The 22,904-nt window shown below is 40.1% G+C and overlaps 1 protein-coding gene across 1 annotated transcript in view; it reads left to right on the forward strand.

The window, feature by feature from the left end:
- Positions 1-5,117: 5,117 nt before the first annotated feature.
- LOC125106860 (spermatogenesis-associated protein 31E1-like) overlaps positions 5,118-22,904 on the forward strand; it is a 54,080-nt gene continuing 36,293 nt past the window's right edge. Inside the window, 3 exon segments of the mRNA XM_047741474.1 lie at positions 5,118-5,331; positions 20,891-20,938; positions 21,551-21,649. Coding sequence (XP_047597430.1) covers positions 5,118-5,331; positions 20,891-20,938; positions 21,551-21,649 — 361 coding nt within the window.

Consider the following 22,904-nt stretch of genomic DNA (forward strand, 5'->3'; position numbering starts at 1 on the left):
TGTTTCCTACATAAACTTGCTCTGACAGAGTCACTGGGTGAGGGGGAGGAGAGACATGACTCCGAGGGCCACCCTGTGCCTAAAGCCTTCTGCACGTGACTGTGCGCATCACGTCTGGGTCAGGTTCAGGGCGAGGAAGCGAGTTACTGAGAGCTAAAAGTTTCACACGCTACAAACAATTCGGTTATAAGACCAGTATCCTTTACTTAAAGGTGAAAGGAAGAAGACAGGTCTCGGTATGAGAAGGAGACGGCTCAGAACTGTCAATACCATCTGTTACTGCTATTTATTTGTTTCAGAATAAACGTGGTATTTCAACTCATGCCCAGGGAGTCTCAATTCATACCTCTGTTCAAAAGCAGGCATGGGAGTCAGATGGAAAGTAGTGTAGACAGATGTATGTGCATATACACATTAATGTGTGTGATGGAAAGTAGTGTGTACACAGATATATGTACATACATGTGTATGTGCATGATGGAAAGTAGTGTACACAGATACATGTATACACAAGTGTATGTGTGTGATAGAAAGCAGTGTGTACAGGTATACGTACATACACATGCATGTGTGTGATGGAAAGTAGTGTGTACAGGTATACGTACATACACGTGTATGTGTGTGATGGAAAGTAGTATACACAGATATATGTACATACACGTGTATGTGTGTGATGAAAGTAGTGTGTACAGGTATATGTACATACACATGTATGTGTGTGATGGAAAGTAGTGTATACAGGTATATGTACACACACGTATGTGTGTGATGGAAAGTAGTGTGTATAAATATATGTACATACATGTGTATGTGTGTGATGGAAAGTAGTGCATACATGTATTAAAGTAGTGTAAACAGATATATATACATATACGTGTATATGTGTGTGTGTGTCTGTTCATTACTCGTTATTTGCTCCATTATTTTGGTACCCTATTAAACAACCCTGATGCAATTGTCAAATCTCTTTTATCTGAAATGTTTCAAGCACAAAATTGGGCTTGACTGAGGATCCTACCTGAATTAGCCCCACACCCCAGTTCTATAGGATCCAATTGTAAGTTGTCTCCAGCACTTAGCGCTTAATGACATCTTTCTTTCTTTCTGCCTTTTTTAGTAAAGTGAAAGTCAAAGAGAAGTACCAATCCAACGTGTGGTTAGAAATTGAACACCTGACTAAGGGTGAGGAGCTCAGATCTAAAAGGGGATGGGGCTAGTTGCTGCCTAGCTCAGGAGCTGCTGCCCCCCACTCCTGTGGGTCCACATGGCCAGCTTCCTGTGAGAGCCAGCTTCCTGCTCAGGTGGAAGAACAGCAGCCTGAAATCCCAGGTCAGTGTGTGTGTGTGTGTGTGTGTGTGTGTGTGTGCGCGCGCGCGCGCTCTTGAAAGAGCCACTTTCTTTGGTCTAATTTAATACAATTTGGAGATTTTTCTATCACTGTAAAAAGTTTAAGTGGAACTACCTTTTTTCAATACCATGAAATAGTTCATAAGAATGTTTTTGTCATTGATACAACTTTCTTATGTTGCACCAGCCACTGCCTGATTTTGGAATACTGCCATCTGTCGCAGACTGAGGCGGGGGCTCTCTGGCTGTCTTGAGTCTGCTACGGGTCAGGCTGGATAGGGCTGGGTCATCACATGTCTGTGTGCTTCGAGCTGTCTGAGGTGGTGTGGGGAGACAGTGCACAGCTGGGGGGACACCAGGGAGACACCCTGACTCGCCTGGGATGCTAGTGACTGTCCTCCACTTCTGGTTTTTGGAGCACCTGCTTTCAGCCATTTCCAACCATTTATTAACTCCTTTCCCCTGCCTCTCATTTAGATTTCCTAGACATTTTCCCATGAATCAGGAAGCTAAGAATTGTCACACTCTTTAATAAATGAATTCCTTAAATATTCTTCCACTACGACAGTATTACTGATACGAGAATTTAATAAAAATAAGCAGTGAATGTTACCTTTAAATGAGGGGATAGTCTGTGTTCTTAACCGAGGCCATTTCTCATACAAGTCAGAGGACCTTCTGTGTGTCTGAGCTCTCCTTTCCATTCACTACACGGTTCTGTGGCTCACACTGGACTGGGTCATGGGGGGGCTTGCTCCAGCGGACGAATATTCTGAAGGGCAGGGAGCAGGCTAATAAGGAATTCCAGGCAAACTCTGGAAAGCAGAGTGGCTCTTGAAGAAATATGTGTGGACTGACTTTTTTGTGGACAGTAGATGAAACAGTTAAAGAGAACGCGAGTGCCCTTGTGAAGGTGAGAACCAGGATGGGTTCTAATTCAAGAGACATGAGGAGGCACTGAACGTGGGAGAAGAGACATGGAGCATTTGGGTGGAGGCTGGCCCAGTGTGGCTGTTCTAAAGTCAAGGCCACGGTCCTGCCTGCTGCAGAACACCACTAGATGGGTATGTCAGGTGCCAAAACACTGATTGGTGGGAGTCCTGACGGGCTTGACATTTTTAAGAAGGAATCTAAAAAAAGAAAGGCCATATATTATCACCACGCTTTATGAAGTTAACATTTTAACCTCGAGTTTTATTTTTACCATTATTTAGTCTCTGAATGCTGTGGAGCAATAAAATCCTTGTTCAGTGTTCTGTGACATTAAGCGACCGTGTCAAGGGTTTATAGGAGAAAAACCCACTGATAGCTCTGTCACTTGCTGACGGCATGCCTGTTAGTCTCAGTCTATGCTTTTCCATCTCTGATATTTAAGTGGAATTATAATCATACTTCAAGACTTCATTTTGAATATAGTGTATTTAAAATTGGTACAATTGGTAGATGATAAAGTATGGAATTTCTTTAAAATTCCTTTGCAGAGGGACGCCTGGCCGGCTCAGTAGGTAGACCATGTGACTCTGATCTCAGGGTTGTGAGTTCAAGCCTCACGCTGGGTGTAGAGCCTCCTTTAAACAAAAATCAAAAACAAAAACAACTTTGAGGAAAAAACCTCATAGTTGGATACTATATTCTGTCTAAAGAAATAATATCTGGATACTATGGTAGAAGTTTTAAGTATAACTAATTGTTCTGTACTGCGTATGTTCTTACTACAGATAACACAGGTTAAGAAGTGCGCACTAGGTCCACTGGGGGGTGGGGTGCAATGTGACATCGATTCCCGGAGAGGGGACAATCTGACACAGAAAAAGCAAATCCCCTCGGGTCTTTCAGAAATGTGTTACATTTCATTTAAATGTAACACTTTAGGGAAAAAGAAAGCAAAGGTATGACACAGGGGAATTAAATTCGTGAAAACTTAGATAATTTATTTCTGTACTTTCCTCATAATTTGCTAAAAATAGTTTCATTTGAGATGCAGAGTTCTAAGATATAGTAAATGTGTTTAATTCAGATGAATAAATAGAAACATTCTGATTTAAATATGAATACATGAGAAATAAAACCATCTCTGAAAAATATAGGCTGAGAAGAATTTTAAATAGATTAAGACCAAAAGAGGCATGAACGTTAGTTTTAGTTTGCTAGCATAAAGTACGTTTGCCACTGTCTTCCAGGGATTCTGCGAGAGGACGCGGGGTCATCCTCGGTGGCCCTCGGTGCCACGCCCGCGAACGCTGTGGCTCCACTCCAGGTAAGCCCGAAGCCCCTGGAGTGGCTCTGTGGCCTCCTAGAAGTTCCTGACATTCTCCAAATCGCACTGTGCTCCCACCCTGAAACCGCTGTGGCACCTGCCAAGTGAGAGGGCTTGCCACAAGGGCTTGCCACAAGCGCACAGGAAAGACCCGGGTGAGGTGGGAAACAAGGCTGTAAGTTCATGTAGGACGAAAAGTCATTTTCATCATTGGAGTAAAATAACCAACCGAACATTTTGCATGGTGAACTGTGCCACACGTACAGAGAAGGGCACCAGACAGCTGTGTGACCCGTGCCTAGGTGCATGTGGGGGCTTGGCTGACAGCCCAGGGACGCTGGCTGCCGGGTGGCAAGCCCTCCCTCCCCGCGGGGCTGTCCTGCTGTTCCGGGAACCGACTTCCTCACCTCCTGCGACAGCTTCGCAGCCCGCGTAGGGTTCTCCTCCAGAACGCAGGTACGGAGACCTTGCTGTGGGCCTCAGAGCTGGTTTGTGAATGTCACCCACATGGAGCACAGTGTGTCCAGCTGTCTTTCTGCTCAGTAGTCCATTATACAAATATGGTGGAGCTCGTGTCCCCGTTCCATTGTGCAGAAAACTCTGGGCATGTGTCTGGCTCCAGTCAGGAAATCAGGAGCTGTATCTGTTGTTTTGTTTTATTTTATTTTATTTTAAGGACTTATTAAAGAGAGAGAAAGAGAGCGAGCACATGTGCACAGGCGGTGGGGAGGGCAGAGGCAGAGGGAGACAGAGAACCTTAAGCAGACTCCATGCCCCATGTGGAGCCCCACAATGGGCTCAATGTCACGACCCTGGGATCATGACCTGAGCCAAAGTCAAGAGTTGGACATTTAACCAACTGAGCCAGCTGGGCACACCATGTACCGGTTATTTCAACAGACACTTTATTTTATTAATTTATCTTAAATAGCCTGATTTAAGTGTAATTGATTGATATACCATGGATGCACTTATTTAATGTATATGATCTGACACACACGGCTGGGAAGCCACGCCAATGAAACAGATGTACTCTTCACCTCCAGAAGCTTCCTGATGCCTCTTTTTTGTTGTGGTGGTAAAAACAGTAACATGAGAAGCCCTCTTCACAATTTTTAGGTGCACAATACAGTATCATTAACTACAGGCAAGGTGCTATGCGGCAAATCTCTAGAACTTACTCACTTTGCAAAACTGAAGCTTTACGCCATTGACTGACATCTCCCCATTCCTCTTCCCCTGCCGAGCTCTGGCGACCATATCCCACTGTGCACTTCTGCGAGTGTGACCGTCGCAGATTCCTCCTCTAAGTGGAATCATGCAGTATTTGTTCTTCTGTGATGGGCTTATTCTACTCCGCATGTCCTCTGGGTTCATCCCTGTGGTAAAGTCATTTTACAACAGAGACTTGATTAAACAGGCATCAGAAGACTAAGGCAAAAAGCAAAGAGCGAGGCAACACCGAGGTAGAAACTGCAAGGAGAAGTTACCACCTCTGGGGCTTGTGAGACAAATGGACGGGGATGAGGTTCAGAACCCAGAAGCCTGGAAGCCAGGCTGGTTCACAGTCACCAAGTGCAGAAGGGAGCTGCAGACTGGGCCAGTGGCCCTGGGAGGCAGAGCTCTGCGGGTGATTCTAGAATCGTTGTGCCCCCGGCAGAGCAAACACCTGAAGTTAGAGATGGTTGACGCTAATTCCTGGGGACCACTCTGGTCCCCCCACCATGGTAGTCAGCACAGAGCTGGGGCACACACCATGGGCAAATGACATTTTGGCCTGGGATTGTCTCTCAGTAGACCCAGTGATCCCTGCGTCTAACCTGTGGTGAGGTCCACTGTCACTGAGTGCATGATGGGAATAAACACACTCAAAAACTGTATGAGCCATGCATGACCCCCATGGCCTGGGGCAGCTCCTTGTAGGAAAGTCTCATAGGTGGGATTCCAAGAGATCCCGAAGATCCCTGCCACCTGCTGCACAAACGCTAGAAAATCCCCTCCCCTGAGTCTGGGCAGGATGAGTGGGAAAGAGAGGGACCATCAGCTCCCTTGGCTAAGTCATTAATCAGCTGACTCTGAGTGAATGAGAAGGGAGATTGCCCTCAGTGGACCTGACCTAATCAAGCAAACCCTTTCCAAGAAGTTCGTGTCTGAGAGACATTCCCCTTGACCTTGAAGATGCAGCCCCTATGAGTTTGACAGCTGCAAGGAAAGGAATTCTGCTATATATAACTAGAAGTTTTTATTTTTTTAACTTAAATTCAATTAGCCAACATCTAGCACATCATTAGTTTCTGATGTAGTTAGTGTTCAATGATTCATTAGTTGTGTATAACTGGGAGTTTGTATTTCTTGGTCCCCTTCACCCATTTCATCCATCCCACCACACATCTCCCTTCTGGCAACCACCAGTTTTTTCTCTGTATTTATTCAGAGATATTTATATTCACATGTTCTTTATCCCTTCATTTATTGGTGGACATTTGTGTTGTTTCCATGTCCTGGCTATCGTAAATAATGTTGCAATAAACAGAGGAGTGCAGATACCTTTTCAAATCAGTACTTTCATTTTCTTTGGGTAAATACCCAGCAGTGGAATAACTTGATCATATGGTACCTCTATTTTTAAATTTTGGAGAAAGCTCCATATTGCTTTACATAGTGGCTGCACCAGTCTGCATTCCCACCCACAGTGGATCCAGGTTCCCTTCTCTCCATATCCTTGTCCACACTTATTTTTTGCCTTTTTGATAATAACCATTCTGACAGGTGTGAGGTGGGAGCTCACTGTGATTTTGACTTGCATTTCCCTGATGATGAGAGATGTTGAGCATTTTTCATGTGTCTGTTGGCCATCTGTGTGTCTTCTTTGAAAAAAAAAAATGTCTATTCAGGTCCTCTGCCCATTTTAAAGTCAGATTATTTGGCTTTTTGGTGTTGAGTTGTATGAGTTCTTTATATATTTTGGATATTAACCTTTACTGGATATAATATTTGCAAGTGTCTTCTCCCATTTAGTAGGTTGTCTTTTCATTTTGTTGATAGTTACTTTTGTTGTGCAAGTTTTTAAAAATTTTGGTGTATTCCCAATAGTTTATGCTTGCTTTGTTTCTCTTCCCTGAGGAGACACGTCCATAAATATGTTGCAGAGGTGATGTCCAAGAGATTACTGCCTATATTTTCTTAGGGTTTTTATGGTTTCAGGTCTCACATTTAGGTCTTTAACCCATCTTGAGTTTATTTTTGTGTATTGTCTAAGAAAGTGGTCCAGTTTCATTCTTTTGCACGTAGCCGTCCAGTTTTCCCAATCCCATCTGTACCGTCCTTTTCTTACTGAGTGGTCTTGGCACCTTGTTGAAAATCAGTTGATCGTATAAGTGAGGGTTAATTTCTGGGCATTCCACTGGTATATATAACTGTCTGTATGTCAGTACCACATTTAGCTTTCTAAGTGTAAGACACCCCACCACCACCAAACTGTTCTTCTTTTCAATACTGTTTGGGCCATTTGGATCCCTTGAGAGTCCATATGCATTTTGGGATAAATTTTCCTATTTCTGCAAACGTGTCTCTGAGATTTTGATAAGAACTGCACTGAACCTATGGCTCGTTTTGGGTAATATGGACATCTTAACAATATTAATTCTTCTAATATATGAACAGGATGTTATTCCATTTATTGGTGCCCTCTGGGTTTCCTTCTCCAATGTTCTGTAGCTTACAGTGTACAGATTATTTGCCTCTATGGTTAAGTTTATTCCTAAGCATTTTTTTTTCCTTTTCCATGCTATTACAAATGGGGCTTTCTTCATGTATGATCATGTCATCTGTGAATAAATATCCACATGTCCTCTTCCCATATAAATTTTAGAATAATATTGTTTATATCTGTAACAAAGCCTTATAGTACTAGCATTTTGAGAGAAGCAGCATTAAACCTGCATTTAATCTAGAGAGAACTGGCATCGTTCCTACATTGAGTCTTCCCATTCATGGGCTCAGTATGCCTCTCCTCTCACTCAGATATTCTTGGACTTCTCTCAACAGCATTTTGTTGTTTTGAGCACATAAGTTTTGGACATGTTTTGTGAGATTTGTAGCTAAGTTTTGTTGTTGTTGTTGTTGTTGTTGTTTTAGCAATTGTAGATGGTACTATACTTTTAGCTTCAATTTACATGTATTTGTCTTTAGTATTGTCGAAGTACAGTTGATTTTTGTATGTTGATCTTGTAACTTGAGAACTTACAAAGCTCATTAATTTCTAGGACGTTTTTGTTTGTGTGTATAGATTTCTTGGAATTTTCTATGATCATTTCATCCGAAAATTGGTACAGTTTTATTTCTTCCTTCCCAATCTGTATGGCTTTTGTTTCCTTTTCTTGCCCTACTGCCCTGCCTAGAACTTCCACTGCTATCACAGAAGAATGGACATCGCTTGTGCTCACATTAAGGGAAAACAACTCAATCTTTTTAACCTGTAATTAAAACGCAGTTGACATATTGTATTAGTTTTAGGTGTACAATAGAGTGAGTCAGCCGTTACATACATTATGAAACACCCACCCTGAATGGTGTCATTGCCACGTGTCACCACACAAACTTATTACAATATTATTGACTATATTCTTCATGCTGTATTTTTCATCCCTGGCATTTATTTTATAACCGGAAGTCTGTACCTCTCAATCCCATTCACATATTTTGCCCTTCTCCCCTCCCCCATCACCTGGCAACCATTAGTTTGTTCTCATATCTGAGTCTGTTTCTCTTTTTTTATTGTCTTTTGTTTGCTCATTTGTTAGTTTTTTTTTTTAGATTCAACATTCAAATGAAATCGTATAGTATTTGTCTTTCTCCATCTGACTTATTTCACTGAGCATAATACCTTCTAGGTCCATCCATGTTCTATCAAATAGCAAGATTTCATCTCTTTTATGTCCGAGCAGTCTACTGTTGTGTGTATATATACCACATCTTTCTTGTCTACCCATCTGTTATGACTACTCAGGTTCCTTCCATGTCTTGACTGTTGTAAATAATGCTTGCAATAAACATAGGGTGCATGTATCCTTTTGAAGTCATGTTTTTATTGTTCTTGGATAAATACCCAGAAGTGGAATTACTGGATCATATGCCATTTCTATTCTTACTTTTTTGGGGAACTTCCTTACTGTTTCCGTAGTTGATGCACCAGTTTACATTCCCACCAACAGTGCATAAAGCTTCCCTTTTCACCACATTCTCCCTAACACTTGCTATTTCCTGTCTTTTTGATACTAGCCATTCTGAGTGGAGTGAGATGAGATCTCATCATGGTTTTTATCTGCCTTTCCCTGATGATGAGTCATGAGCATCTTTTCATGTGTCTGTTGACCATCTGGATGGTCTCTTGGGAAAACATCTGTCCAGATTCAGTGCTCATTTTTAAATTTTTATTTGTTTTTCTGATGTTGTGCTATATCCACTCTTTGTATATTTTGGTTATTAAGCACTTATCAGATATATAATTTGCAAATATCCTCTCTCATTCAAAAGGTTGCCTTTTTGTTTGTTGATGGGGCAAAACTTTCTGAGTTTGACGTAGTCCCAATAGTTTATTTTTGCTTTTGTTTCCCTTGTTGAGGAGGCATATCTAGAAAAATATTGCTAAGGCTGATGGGCAAGGGTTTAGTGCTTATGTTTGCTTCTAGGAGTTTTATGGTTTCAGGTCTCACATTTAGGTCTTTAATACATTTTGAGTTTATTTTTGTGTGTGGTGTAACAAAGTGGTCCAGTTCCTTCTTTTGCATGTGGCCGTCCAGTTTTCCCAACACTCATTGAAGAGACTGTCTTTTCACCACTGTATATTCTTGCCTCCTTTGCCATAGATTAATTAACTATATGGTCATGGGTCTATTTCTGCACTCTCACTTCTATGCCATGGATCTCTGTGTTTGTTTTCGTGCCAGTACCATGCTGTTTTGGTTACTGTAGCTTGGTGGTATAGTTTGAAATCTAGAATTATACCTCTAGCTTTGTTCTTCTTTCTCAAGATTGTTTTGACTATTCACAGTAATTTGACTTCAGAAATCTGGAGCATACATACATTTGCCTTGAACGTTGAAGGACACTTAACTCGCACATTTTAATTAGATAACATACTTGTTTGGGGGAAAAGATAGGTATTTACTTCTTGATGAATCATTAATGTCTAAGAACTTCACGTCTCCAATTTAGAGATTCTAAGAATACAGACTCCTAAATGCAATGGGTGATTACCAGGGTTTTAGACAACGGAGTATCCTCAGGACACAGGAGTAGCTCGGGTCCTCCAGAGTCACCTGCGGGGACTGACATGGCCTCTGAGGGGGTCCTCACATGGACAGACCCCTATGCACCATGGGCCAGTGCTTTCCTTTCTCTACCGGAACAGGATATTCTTTAGGCCTATGTCACTCTTGAGCTTGACGTTGGCAGCCCAGAGACTGGCTCCACTCCCCATTTTGTTTTGTTCTTGTTCTACACAATGAATTTTCTATCTGTATTTAAAAATGAAATTTTTAATAAAAATACAAATTACCAACTTCAATAATCTGACTATTGTGGATAATGCTGCTATAAACATCGGGGTGCATGTATTTCTTTCAATTAGTATTTTTGTCTTCTTTGGGTAAATGCCTAGTAGTGCAGTTTCTGGGACATGGGGTGGTTCTCTTTCTAACCTTCTGAGGAGCCCCCATACTGTTCTTCGGAGCGGCTGCATCAGTTTGCCTTCCCACCAGCGGTGCAAGAAGGTTCCTCTCTCTCCACATTCTCACCAACACCTCTTGTTTCTTGTGTTAATTTTAGCCATTCCGACAGGTGTGAGGTGATATCTCATTGTGGTTTTGATCTGCATTTCCCTGATGGTGAGGGATATTGGGCATCTTTCACGTGTCTCTTGGCCATCTGTGTGTGTTCTTTGGAAGGATATCTATTCGTGTCTTCTGCCCATTTCTAATTGGATTATTCACTTTTTGGGTACTCAGTTTTGTATGTTCTTTATATATTTTGGACACTAGTCCTTTCTGAGGTGTGTCACTTGCGAATACCTTCTCCTGTTCCACAGATCACCCTTTAGTCTGCTGATTGTTCCTTTCACTGTACATAAGCTTTTTATCTTGATGAGGCCCTGTGGTTTATTTTTGCTTTTGTTTCCCTTCCCTCAGGAGACACGTTCAGAAAGAAGTCGCTACAACCAATATCAAAGAGGTAACCGCCAGTGTTCTCTTCTAGGATTTTTACAGTTTCAGGTCTCACATTCAGGTCTTTCACCCATTCTGAATTTATTTTTGTGTGTGGTGTAAGGCAGCGGACCCGTTCCATCCTCTTGCAGGCAGCCATCCAGTTTTCCCAACACCGAGGGGAGGTGGGTGGAGGGATGCAGGAAGAGGTGATGGGGAGTAAGGAGTGCACCTGTTGTGATGAGCACTGGGTGTTGTGTGGAAGTGTTGAGTCACTAAATTGTATATTGGAAATGAGTATCACACTGCATGTTAACTGATAGGAATTTAGAAATGTAGATGATCAGTTTCCTTATTTTAAAAAATTAAGATCTACTCAACTTGGCAGCAGCAGGTTAAAAGTGGGAGCAGATGCCTCTGTAGGATGAGGTATGAGATTCTCCATTAGGCCACATCACTAGGGTCCCTCTCATGGTGTACCCAATGCAGAGGCTGGGCATCTGCCATCCTGTGTTCATCGTATGTACCGTCTACACTGTCTTACTAATGTTACTTGACTTCTCTGGGAGTAATATGAGTATCTGATGCAGAGGCTAACTTAACGGGAGCATGTGCCATGAAGAAGGGGCCAAGGGGTCAAAAGACTCAGGCTTGTGGGTCAGGAACTTCAGTAGTGAGCCCTGTGACCTCAGACGAGTTACTCCACTTCTCCAGCGTTGGTAATCCTTTGTAAAGTCAAGGGATTGGGCTGTTCGGCATTTTTCAAATCATACACTGCTGTTCACAAGAAACTAATAGGTAGCCCATAAAACAAAACAAAACAAAACAAAATTTTCTTCTAAAATGCATTTTTAAATACAGGCTTACAAAAACATAAGTATGCAAAATAAGCTTATTGTTCGGACTTTATCCTGCCAACTTTATCTTGCAGCTTCCCTAATTTATATCTGTAGGTTTTAACTATGTAAGAATTAACATTTCTAAATCCGCACCTTTGATCCCCCTAGTCCTGTCTCCACTCCTACTTCCAGATGTCAAACCATCAACCCAGCCACTCAAGAAGAAACCTCCGTAACATATTTGGCTCATTATTTCCCCAGATGTATCTATACCATCAGTTAATTCTGTCTCACTATCAGTTACCCAGCTGTGTAAAAAACGACCCCAAAACTTCGTAGCTTAAGAAAACAAACACTTCGTTAGCTCACAGTTCCACAGGTCAGCAGTTTGGGCCAGATGCAACTGCATGGCTCTTCTCTTGGTCTTAGGGAATGCACTCCAGTGGCAGCATTAGCTGGGGAGTTGGCTAGTGTCTGGTGGTGCCCAAGCTATGACAGCCTGTATCTGCTACATATGGCCCAATCATCTGGGAGGCCAGCTTTGGCTTCTTCCCATGGCAGTCTAAGGGCATCAAGAAGGGGCAAACACGACGGAGAAGGCACATTCCAAGTCCTTGTTTGCATCGCAATTGACAATGTCTTGTTGTTCACAACATGTCAGCTGGCCAAGTCCAGAGTCAGAGAGGGGCCACAGAAGAGTGTGGATAGATGAGAGGCCACTGGAGACCACTGCTGTGACCCTATTTCCCCAAACCCAAAGCAAATCCCAAATCTCTCTGCACTTTCCGTACCCACTGGCTCATCCGGAATCCAAGACCCTCTCATCTCTCACTTGGAAATTATAATAGATTCCTACTAAATTGTCTGTCCAGTTTTTCTCTCAGATCCCCGTAACACGTTTTCCAAGGACAACAGATAGATTATTTAAAATGTAAACAAGGTGGTCTCGTTCCCTGTCAAGAACCCCTCAAGGATTTATCATTTAATTGAGAATGTGATGCAGATGAATTCCTTGGGCAGAAACATCACAGCTTTGTTTCCATTTATCTGTGCTGTTCATCTTCCTTTCACTCAGCTGTTGTCAGGGATGCCGTTTTTCAGTTTCGCAGAGAAATCGAGCTCTTCCCAATGATGCATCTTTCAGTTATCATTCACGCACGCCACCCACAATGTTCTTCCCTCAGCCATTGCATGACTTGGCTCCCTCTTGGATCTCATTAAAGTGGGATCCTTCAATGACTGTCTTTCAAATCTGGTCTGTTTCTTATGAAGCTCTCTGTGGGTCACAGTTTTTTGTGTGTGGGTTCCTTTTCCGCTTACCCGTTAGCTGTTAGACAGTAGTCTCTGGGCACATGAGGACAGGGTTTTGACTTTGTATTCTCACTGTTTAGCTTGTCATGCTTATACATAGTAGAAACTCAAGAAATCTCTGTACAATGATCTCTCCAAACTCAAAGCAGCATTATCCACATGGCTAAAAAGTGGAAATGTCCCAGATGCCCATAAGCTGATGAATGTTGAATGGACACAATATGGTACACCCATAAGGGGAATCTTGTTCCATAATAAAAAGGAATGAAGTAGTGATACATGCCACAGTATGGACAGACCTGAAGCATGACACTAGTGAAAGATGCCAGACCACAGCAAAACCAGAAACAAGACCCTATATCTTGTAGGATTCCATTCACATGAAATTTCCAGAATAGGCAAATCTGTGGAAACAGAAAGTGGATTAGTGTTTGCCAGAGGCTGGGTAGTGCAAGTGCTGGGAGACAGGGAAAAGCTACTCATTTACATGGAACTTCTTTTTGGTGGAAAACACTCTAAAATCATATAACCGGTGGAAATGCACAACTCTGCTAATCTACTAAAAAATTAAATGTGCACTTTATGTGGATTTTATTATATGTGAATTATATCCCTTCAAAATTGATTTTTAAAAACCAATTCTTAAAGAATGAAATAAAATCAGATGCAATAATGTTCACATTGATTCTGATTGGGGGGGGCATGGGAGGGGAACAGCTATTTCAAAACTTCTTCAATCTCTGTGCATTCTCTTTTTCATTTAAGAGGTAAAACTGTAAAAGAGTTGTGAAACCAGAAACGGGAGGAGCCAGCTTCAAACTCCTTTGGTAAAGATGTTTTAGTTAAAGAAAAGTTACAAAATCATGGAATTTTAAAACTTGAATTCATCCTAAAGAATATTCCATCATAAAGTGCAATGTTCTGGAATATATTTTAATTAGCTATGCACGTTTGCGTACACACACACACACACACACACACACACACATTCTGACTTTATTTTGTCTGTGCAAGCACCAGGCAAGACCCAGCCAGCCATTTCCAAGTCCTGACATAGGTGTGGAAATTGGCTCTTTCTTTCATTGTGAAAATGTATCTTGGCTGTCAAAGAACTAAGCATTATTTATTTTAACCTGCCTGAAACTTAAAACCATTTGAATTTGCAAACTGAATGTGCTCTAATTCCCTTCTTAGTCAAATAAGGAAAGTCAGCCAGTATGTTTGACACTGACCTAAGATGAAACAGCTGAAAAACCAAACTCCGGTCTGCAGACTTAATTTTCCTTGCTCTTCCTCCTGAATTTTATTACCATTAACTTGTCATTTCCGACCTCTAACGTGTTGTAATAATACCCTCCTCTGGAGTGTGCTTCCACTGAAAACTTTTTGCAACTGTGAAAAAGGAATTATCATGATGGTTCGTCCATTAATGTCACATTTTTGTTGATACCTGATGCTGTTGAAGCTACTCTTTTTTTTTTTAAAGATTTTATTTATTTGACAGACAGAGATCACAAGTAGACAGAGAGGCAGGCAGAGAGAGAGAGAGGGAAGCAGGCTCCCCGCCGAGCAGAGAGCCGATGCGGGACTCGATCCCAGGACCCCGAGATCATGACCCGAGCCGAAGGCAGCGTCTTAACCCACTGAGCCACCCAGGCGCCCCTGTTGAAGCTACTCTTAAACAACATCCAGCGTCTTGCCATTCAAGAAAAATAGCCACCAATCCACACAATTCCTTTCAGAAAACTCTTTTCCTAAGAAGTGTGATAATTTTATTTCCCACTGCCCATATTCTTTTATGTGTTCTATCTTATGCTTAGGAATTTAGAAAACATGTACATAAACAAAACAAAACAAACCACACACACACACACACACACACACACACACACCCGCGTATATATATATATATCTATATATATATATAATATAAATATAAAAAATCCCTCTGAGATAAAACTCTGCTTTAGCTTTAGCTAGTAACCTTGGATTGGACAATTCTGCTAATAGTTTGTTACATGACTACGTGGCAATCAAAGGAGACAGTAAGATACCCGAGCTCTTCAAGCTGTGTTGGATCCCCACACTTCCCCAATTTAAGGATCCTCCATGCCCACAGGACAACCCATTCTGCTGGCATGAGCCTTGCCTCCCTCCTTGACTCATGGGTCCTAACAACAAGCGCTCCTTCAGCTAGCAATCTGACTTCCTCCATTGCCTTCAAACAGCCAACCTGAATGAGAGTCAGGCATGTAAGATACAATGTAACTTAACAATGAGATCACTTAAATATTGAATTTGGAATATGAATATAAAGATATTTGAATGCAAAACTAAACAGGGGTTTATCTAGATAAAGAACTGATTACCTGGCTTTGGTCCACAATTCTTCTTATTGGAAGGAAGACAAATGGTGATTTATGAAGTAATATTTGATATGCCAAGCAACTTACAAATCATGTTCTATTTAGTCTTCACATTAAATGTATGAGGGATGTGTTGCTCCATCTGTGAACCAGATGAAGACTTAGAGGATCGAGAAGTTGTAATAATTTATTGAGATCATATAATTTGTGAGATACAGAATTACATTTTAAGATATAGCTGATCATGTCATTTCTATAATAGCAAATTATTCTCCTAGAGTTCTTCAAACTTAGAGAAATACATAGAAATTCAGTTGAGATCATCCCACAGTAATTTATTGAGGACAGATGATAATACAGATCTTTTGAAAATTTAAAAGATCGTTAAGGCAAAGAAAATTGGTAAACTGCATTTTTTTTCCTAGAACAAAATGCTTTTCTTGTCCTCAGAGCTAGGCATAGAGTTCAAAAGCAAGTGTATTGTCTGTCTCTTTGCTTCTCAGAGAAGCATGAAAGCCTTCCAAAATTTAAGGCAAAATACCAGAAAACCTGATGTTACAAGATGTCTTGGCTCCAAAGTTTTGTTATTGCCATTTTGATGCAATTCATGTGTTGACCTTGCTGCTTCCATATTTAAGACAAGCATACAAAACTTCAATCAAAATTATCTCAAAATTGTCTCATTAAAATATTCACCTAATTAGTACTGTCTTCCTTGATGCTATAGATAAAAATCTTTCCAATTTCTAAACTTTTTTTTCACTAAATGTATCTTCAGTGGTTCCAATTCCTTAATACTTCAGAAAAAAACTTGATTTACTATTCAAAGTTTACTAAGTCTATCTTATGTCAATGTGTACTTTGTTTTGCACACAGTCGTTAACTAAATGCAACTGTCCAAGATCTTAAACATTACAACTTTGTCAAAAATATTTTTGTTATCTGTCCATATTTTACCAAATAAAACTTCTTACCATGTAAAGTTTTACCTGCTGTCAATATTTTTGTGCAGATTCTTTTTACCAAGTGTATTTTTTATTTTATTATTGCTGTTTTCAGTATTTCCAAGCTATATGATTCTTCAAAAATATTTTTACTTATAACTATCAGTTTGGGGTTTTGTTGATTACTTCAGTCATAATATTTACTAAGAAATGGATAAAAGTTTTGGATATAATTATCATAATGTTTTCATGATAGACATTTTGAACTTTCAAAAAAATTATCATTTGGCTTAATAAGAGAAAAAAAATTCCTGGATTCATTTGAGAAAAAAATTCTTAGAGCTTTAGTAATTACAAAATAAGAATGCTAATTTCAAGAAATTACAAACACCAGTATCATTTGGTCTATTGTGAAAGACTAATCATTCAATTAAATAAAATAATAGATATTAATTTCACTTGACCTTAGCAGAGATATAAGTCCTATATATTATTTCTAAATCATGTATTTTTTATTATGGCCAAATATACATAACACATACCATTTTACCATTTACCATAACAGCTGCCATTTTAAACTTTTTTTTTTAAGTAGATGCCACACCCAGCATAGAGCCCAACACAGGACTTGAACTCACAGCCCTGAGATCAAGACCTGAACTGAGTTCAAGAGTTGGACACTAAACTGACTGAGCCATCCAGGCATGCTTTTAACCATTTTTAATTGTACAATTTAGAAGCATTAACTTTTATAATGTTAATCACCATGATCCGTGTCCAGAACTTTCTCATCATTCAGGACACTCTACACCCATTAAGCAGCAACTTGCCATTTCCCCCTTCCCTCAGCCCCAGCTAACCTTTTTCCTACTTTTTGTCTCTATACACATAATTATTCTTGGTACATCACATAAGCAGATTCGTGTAATATTTGTTCTTTTGTGTTTGGCTCATTACACTTAGTGTAATGTCTTTGAGATTCACATACAGAGCATGTGTCAAGATTTTATTCTTTTTTAAGACTGAATAATATTCCATCATATGTAGACACCGTATTTGTTCATGCATTCCTCTGTTGATGGACACTTGTGTTGTTTTCAGCTCTTGGCTACTGTGAATAGTAATACTGCTGTGAATGTTGGTGTACAAGTATCTGTCTGAGTCATTACTTTCAGTTTGGGGAGGGGGATGGTGAAAACCTAGAAGTGGAATTACTAGATCATATCATCCAGCTTTCTGAAGAACTAACAATTTCACACAGCAGCTGTGCCATTTAAAAGTGCATATAGATTTTTGGTCCTCCATGTCCTTACCAATGCTTGTTGTTTTCAGCTTTTTTGATAATAGACACCCTACTGAGTGTGAAGCTTTGTCTTGCATTTCTCCAAAAATGAGTAATTTGAGCCTTTTTCATGTGCTTTTTGGCTATTTGTGTATCTTTACTGGTGAAGTGTCTGTTCAAGTCCTTGCCCATTTTTTTTTTTTACTTGTGGCCTTTGTTTTTTCTATTCTTGAGTATTAACCCCTTATCAAATATATCATTTGAAAATATTTTCTCCCATTCTATGTTATTTTTCCCATGCTTGCTAATGTCTTTGATGCACAATGTTTTTAAATTTGATGAAGTTGAATTAATTTCGAATTAATTTTCTCTTCTTGCCCATACCTTTGGTGTCCTCCTCCATGAAATACCAAATCCAGTGTCATGAAGACTTTTCCCTACATTTTCCTTTATGACTTTTATAATGTTAGCCTTTAAATATAGGTCTTTGAAACATTCCAAACTAATGTCTGTATATGGTATTAGGTCAGAACCCAAACTCATCCTTTACCATGTAGATATCCAGTTTTCCCAGGACCATTTGCTCAAAAGACTGTTTTCTCCCCCATTGAATGGTTTTGGCACCTTGCTAAAAATAATTTCACAATACATGTATGAGTTTATTTCTGGGATCTCTAGTCCATTCATTTGTATTTCCATCTTTATTCCAATACCATGTTGCTGTGATTACTGCGGGCGTAGACTATATTTCAAAATCAGGAAATGGGAGTCCTCCAGTTTTGTTCTTCTTTTTCAGGATGTTTTGGCATTTCAGGTTTCCTTGATTTTCAGCAAAGTGACTTTTGTATTTGCTCATGTATTTACCTTTACCAGAGATCTTTACATCTTCCTATGGGTTCTACTTGCTGTCTAAAGTTGTTTTATTTCCATCTGAAGGATATACTATTTTTTGTGGGAGAGGTCTGCGCTCAGGAATTTTATCAGATTTTGTTTATCCGGAAGTGCCTAATTTCTTTAATTTTTCCCTCAAAAATGAAGGACAGTTTTGCTGGTTATAAAATTCTCAGTGGACAGCATTCTTCTTTCAGCTCTCTGAACATGCCATCCCACAGCCTTCAGACCTCCAAAGTTTCTGGTGCAAAATTGCCTGGCAATCTTCCTGAGGATTGCTTGTATGTGATGACTCATTTCTCTCTTGCTGCTTTCAAGATCCTCTCTTTGCCTTTGTTTTTTGATAACTTCATTTGTGTGTTTCAGTGTGACTATCTTTGGGTTTGTTCAACATGGAGTTTGCTGAACTTCTTAGGCTTATATTATTTATGTCTTTAATCCAATTTGGAAAATTTTTTAGATCATTTCTTCAAATGCTCTTTCTATCCCTTTCTCTCTCTTGTCTTTTCCTAGGACTCCCATAATTCTTATGCTGGCTTGCTTTGGGACTGTCCCACACATCATTGATTCTCTGTTTATTTTTCTGTGTTATTTTTCACCCTACTGAAAGTTTAAGGTACTCTCAGATCTTTTCTGAGCATACATCTTTTCTGGGCATGGACATGGTTTTCTAATTTCTCCCCTTATATGTGGTTGCTTTTGAATATCCTAATCTCCAGAAGAGTCACATGCCAGCTTCTCTGGACCTTAGATGATCTATTCTATATCTCCACTTGTAATCTCTTGCTCCAGGCATCTGTGAGTATAGCTCTCCTAGCTTTTACAAACAGTTCCCATTACTTTTCCTGCTTGTGTTCCAAGTTATGCAAGATGGAAACGAATGCCTTATATCAGTCTTTTGGGAATTTTCAGATTACAGCAGATGTACACAATAACTTGGGGGAAAAAAGTCTTCCTCTAATTGGATGTGAAAACTGGGAAGCAGGTTGCTACCAGCTTAAGACCGAGACTAATACCAGGTCAGGCAGGGGATGGGGTTAAGATGACTATTGCTTGGTTTCTGTAAACTTTTACTGTTTTCAGAGCTCTTACGAATTGATTCATATAGCTTCTGGTGTGTGCATGTGTGTGTGTGCGTGTGTGTGTGTGTGATTTGTAGAAATCAGTCCTTGGGATTTTCTACTTTGCCAATTTGCTGATATCATTGCCATATTTTTTAAAACCTAAGAAAGGTTTACAGATAAAATATCTCTTTGCATACTTTTTTCTGCCCCATTTTAATTCCCTTCTATCTGGACTCTGATTGCACACATACTGGGAACTTTGGGTAGGTCCCACGTGTCTCTCCTGTTCTTTTTCTATTCTTGGTTTTCTCTATGTTATACTGTGGACATTTTCTATTGACCAGTTCAGTAATCTTATTCCATCCAATCTGTTCTTAAACCTATCCATTCTGTTCTTAATTTCACATACATATTTTTTAGTTATAAGCTATGGCTTTTGCTTTTATATAATGTCTAATTCTCTGGTAAAAATTCTCATTCATTTTTATGTCTATCTTTCTCTTTTTTTCTTCAACATATTAATCACAATTATTACAAGGTCTGCTAAGGTTATTTTCTGGATTCTCTGTCAGACTTGTTTTTTAGAGTTTTATAATCTTGTTTGTTTATTTCTTGTTGGTTTTAGCCATACTGTATTACCTCCTTGCATGTCTCCTTGCATTTTTAACTGCATGAAACATATTTCAGACAAAAGAACCTTTGAGGGTCCAGATGGTATGTTCCACCACTTGTCCATCTCCCCCATTAGGCAAAAACAGTAAGTGGTTGGTAACTTCTATCTAATCACTAAATTTCAGTTTAGGTAAGATTTAGTTTCCCTCTCCTTCATCTCTCCTTTTCAAGTGGGGCCCTCAGTAGCTTCTAACTGAAAGATTCATAGGTCTTCCAACAACATAGCCTTAAAGTGGATATTGTAGAATTAGAAAATACAATATCTAAAGTCAAAACACAGAATGTGAGTTTAAAAGACCCACTTTTGTCCTCTAAAGATTTTCAGCTCAGTCTTTAGTCTATCAGCCAACAGCTTCAACATTTGACAAGTGGAATTCCATCTGATTTTAAACTAGATATATAGAGAGCTAGAAAGAGCATCACTCTCATCCTTAAAATAAGAAAAAAGCTATAAAGCTGAAAGTTGACTAATTTCTATGAGACCATGAAAGAACCGAAGTCATAGCTACAGAGACAGGTGCCTGCAGGAAGAACAGCCCCAGAGCATTTGCTTCCCTGAGACAGAAGTAACCAAATGTCATACAAACAGGTGAAATATCAAACAAGAAAAATTTTTAACAAGTTGTTGAAGCATGGACTTTACTGAGAGTATGTAGCCCCTGGAGACCACTACTCTAAAGGAGGGATTTCACCCTCTTGCAGGTTTTTCCTTTAGGAACCCCACCTAACAACCGCAGGGAAGATGGGGAGAATACTAAGAAAGGTAATGGCTGAGGGAAAAGCAGCCTCTGCCAAAGCTCCACCCAGACCCACCCCCCTTATTTTCCCTAAAACACAAAGGCCTTAGCCTACAGAAGAAAGATCAATTAAATCATAGTCTGGGTCCTGGGAAAAGGAAATAGAGACCACCACTGAAAATCTACCTTCCCCCATACCTTCCCAAGTGGATAAGAGCCCCAACCTGCAGAAGGCACAGTGGCAAATCCACAGGCTGGGGGTGCATAATGGAAACCCATTCAACATGAAGGAGGGAAAAATGAAGCTCTATTTCTGGAACAAGGGTAGGAACAATAGTGACATCCATATTCTTAAGACTTTAATCTCCTAAAAAAGAAAAAAAAATCCTTAAAAAAATGTGATTGCCTGAAATTGAGGTTTAATTAGAAAATCAGAGAATTTCACCATCACCCAAATTTCATCCCCCTGCAGCATACTAACTAGCCTGGAATAAAAATATCAATGGATATACAGAAAGCACCATAGTATTGGTCTTTCGGGAAGTTCAAATTAAAAACACGATGAGATACCACAATCAGCATTGCTAAAATGAAAACAATAAATGTTTTGCGTGAACCTTTATAATTGCCATTCACAGCTGACAAAGAATGTAAACAGCCAAGATGTCCTGGAGCAGATGAAAGGATAAACACGCTATACACCTGTGTACTGGGCTGCTACTCAGAAAAAAGACACGGTGAGCTGCTGAGTCACAAAACTGCATGGCTGAATTCTACATGCATTTTGTTAAGTGTTAAAATCTCTCCCAATTTTTCTGTCCCCCAACAGATGCTCTCTGATAAAAGCACAGAATATGTTCGAACAAAACACAGCTGTACTCCTCAGTATCAAATCATCACTCTCTGCAGAACTTCCTCAGGTCTCCTTCATCTCCCGGTCCTCCTCACCTTCATCAGGCCGGGGGACTTGGGGGAATGCCTGCTTCCTAAGGATTGTGAGGTTAGTGGGCATTTAACTGCCTTTCAGGAGATTTTGGAATATGCCTTTTACTGTCTGGTGTAGAAATCAGCAAACGCTTTCTGGGGTCCCCTATACTCTCCAATTTTATGATTCCAGCTCATGCGACTACTAAAATTTTTGTTAGTTTTACTTTCTCTTTCTGCAGCCCAGCTTTTGCTGACAACAGGGGAAATAACAATTGCTTGTTATTAGGTCTTTCCCAAAGTTTGCCGTCCTTGAAATTTTAGCTCACTCGGTACTGCTGTTTCCACCTGTATCTCAGTGTACCTTAGTGAAGGTCTGCCATGAGTAAGTCTCTCACCTGGGAACATACATGTCTATCCTAATAATTTTCAAGAAAAGCTAAATTTTAAATCAAAGCACAATCTGTGTTTTGATTACAATATTAAGTTTCCACATTTCCCCAGTGATTCATAGCTATGATTTCTTTTTACAGATTTATATTATTAGAGAGAGAGAAAGTGTGTGCACAAGTGGGAGGAGGGGCAGAGGGAGAGGGAGAGACAGAATCATTAAGCAGACTCCATGCTGAGCACGGAGGGCCAGGCAGGGCTCCATCCCAGGACACTGAGACTATGACCTGAGCCAAAATCAAGAGTCAGATGCTCTACCAACTGAGCCACCCAGGTGTCCCTGTAGCTATCAATTTTTTTTTTAATAACTAAGGAAATTCTCCCTCATTCTCAAATATTTCTGAGGTTATGCTTAATTTTGACTGTTCCTTATTAAAATGGGTCTCTTATGCCTTATCTCCTTGGCCTCCCACGCTTCTCTCACATTGAAGAACTTCTGTCCTGGGCACAGGCAGGAGGAGAGTTTGAGAGTGTCATAGCCAACTCCTCCTGATTGTGATTTCAACGCCACTGCCCTACCAAACCCCTTGGGATATTTTCAGCCTGAACTTCTGGTTTTATAAGCAAATTATTATTACGTTCCTATGACTTGTGAACCACAAAAGCATAGCTGCTTTC

Source organism: Lutra lutra, chromosome 8 (assembly GCF_902655055.1).
Source record: "Lutra lutra chromosome 8, mLutLut1.2, whole genome shotgun sequence".
NCBI lineage: Eukaryota > Metazoa > Chordata > Mammalia > Carnivora > Mustelidae > Lutra > Lutra lutra.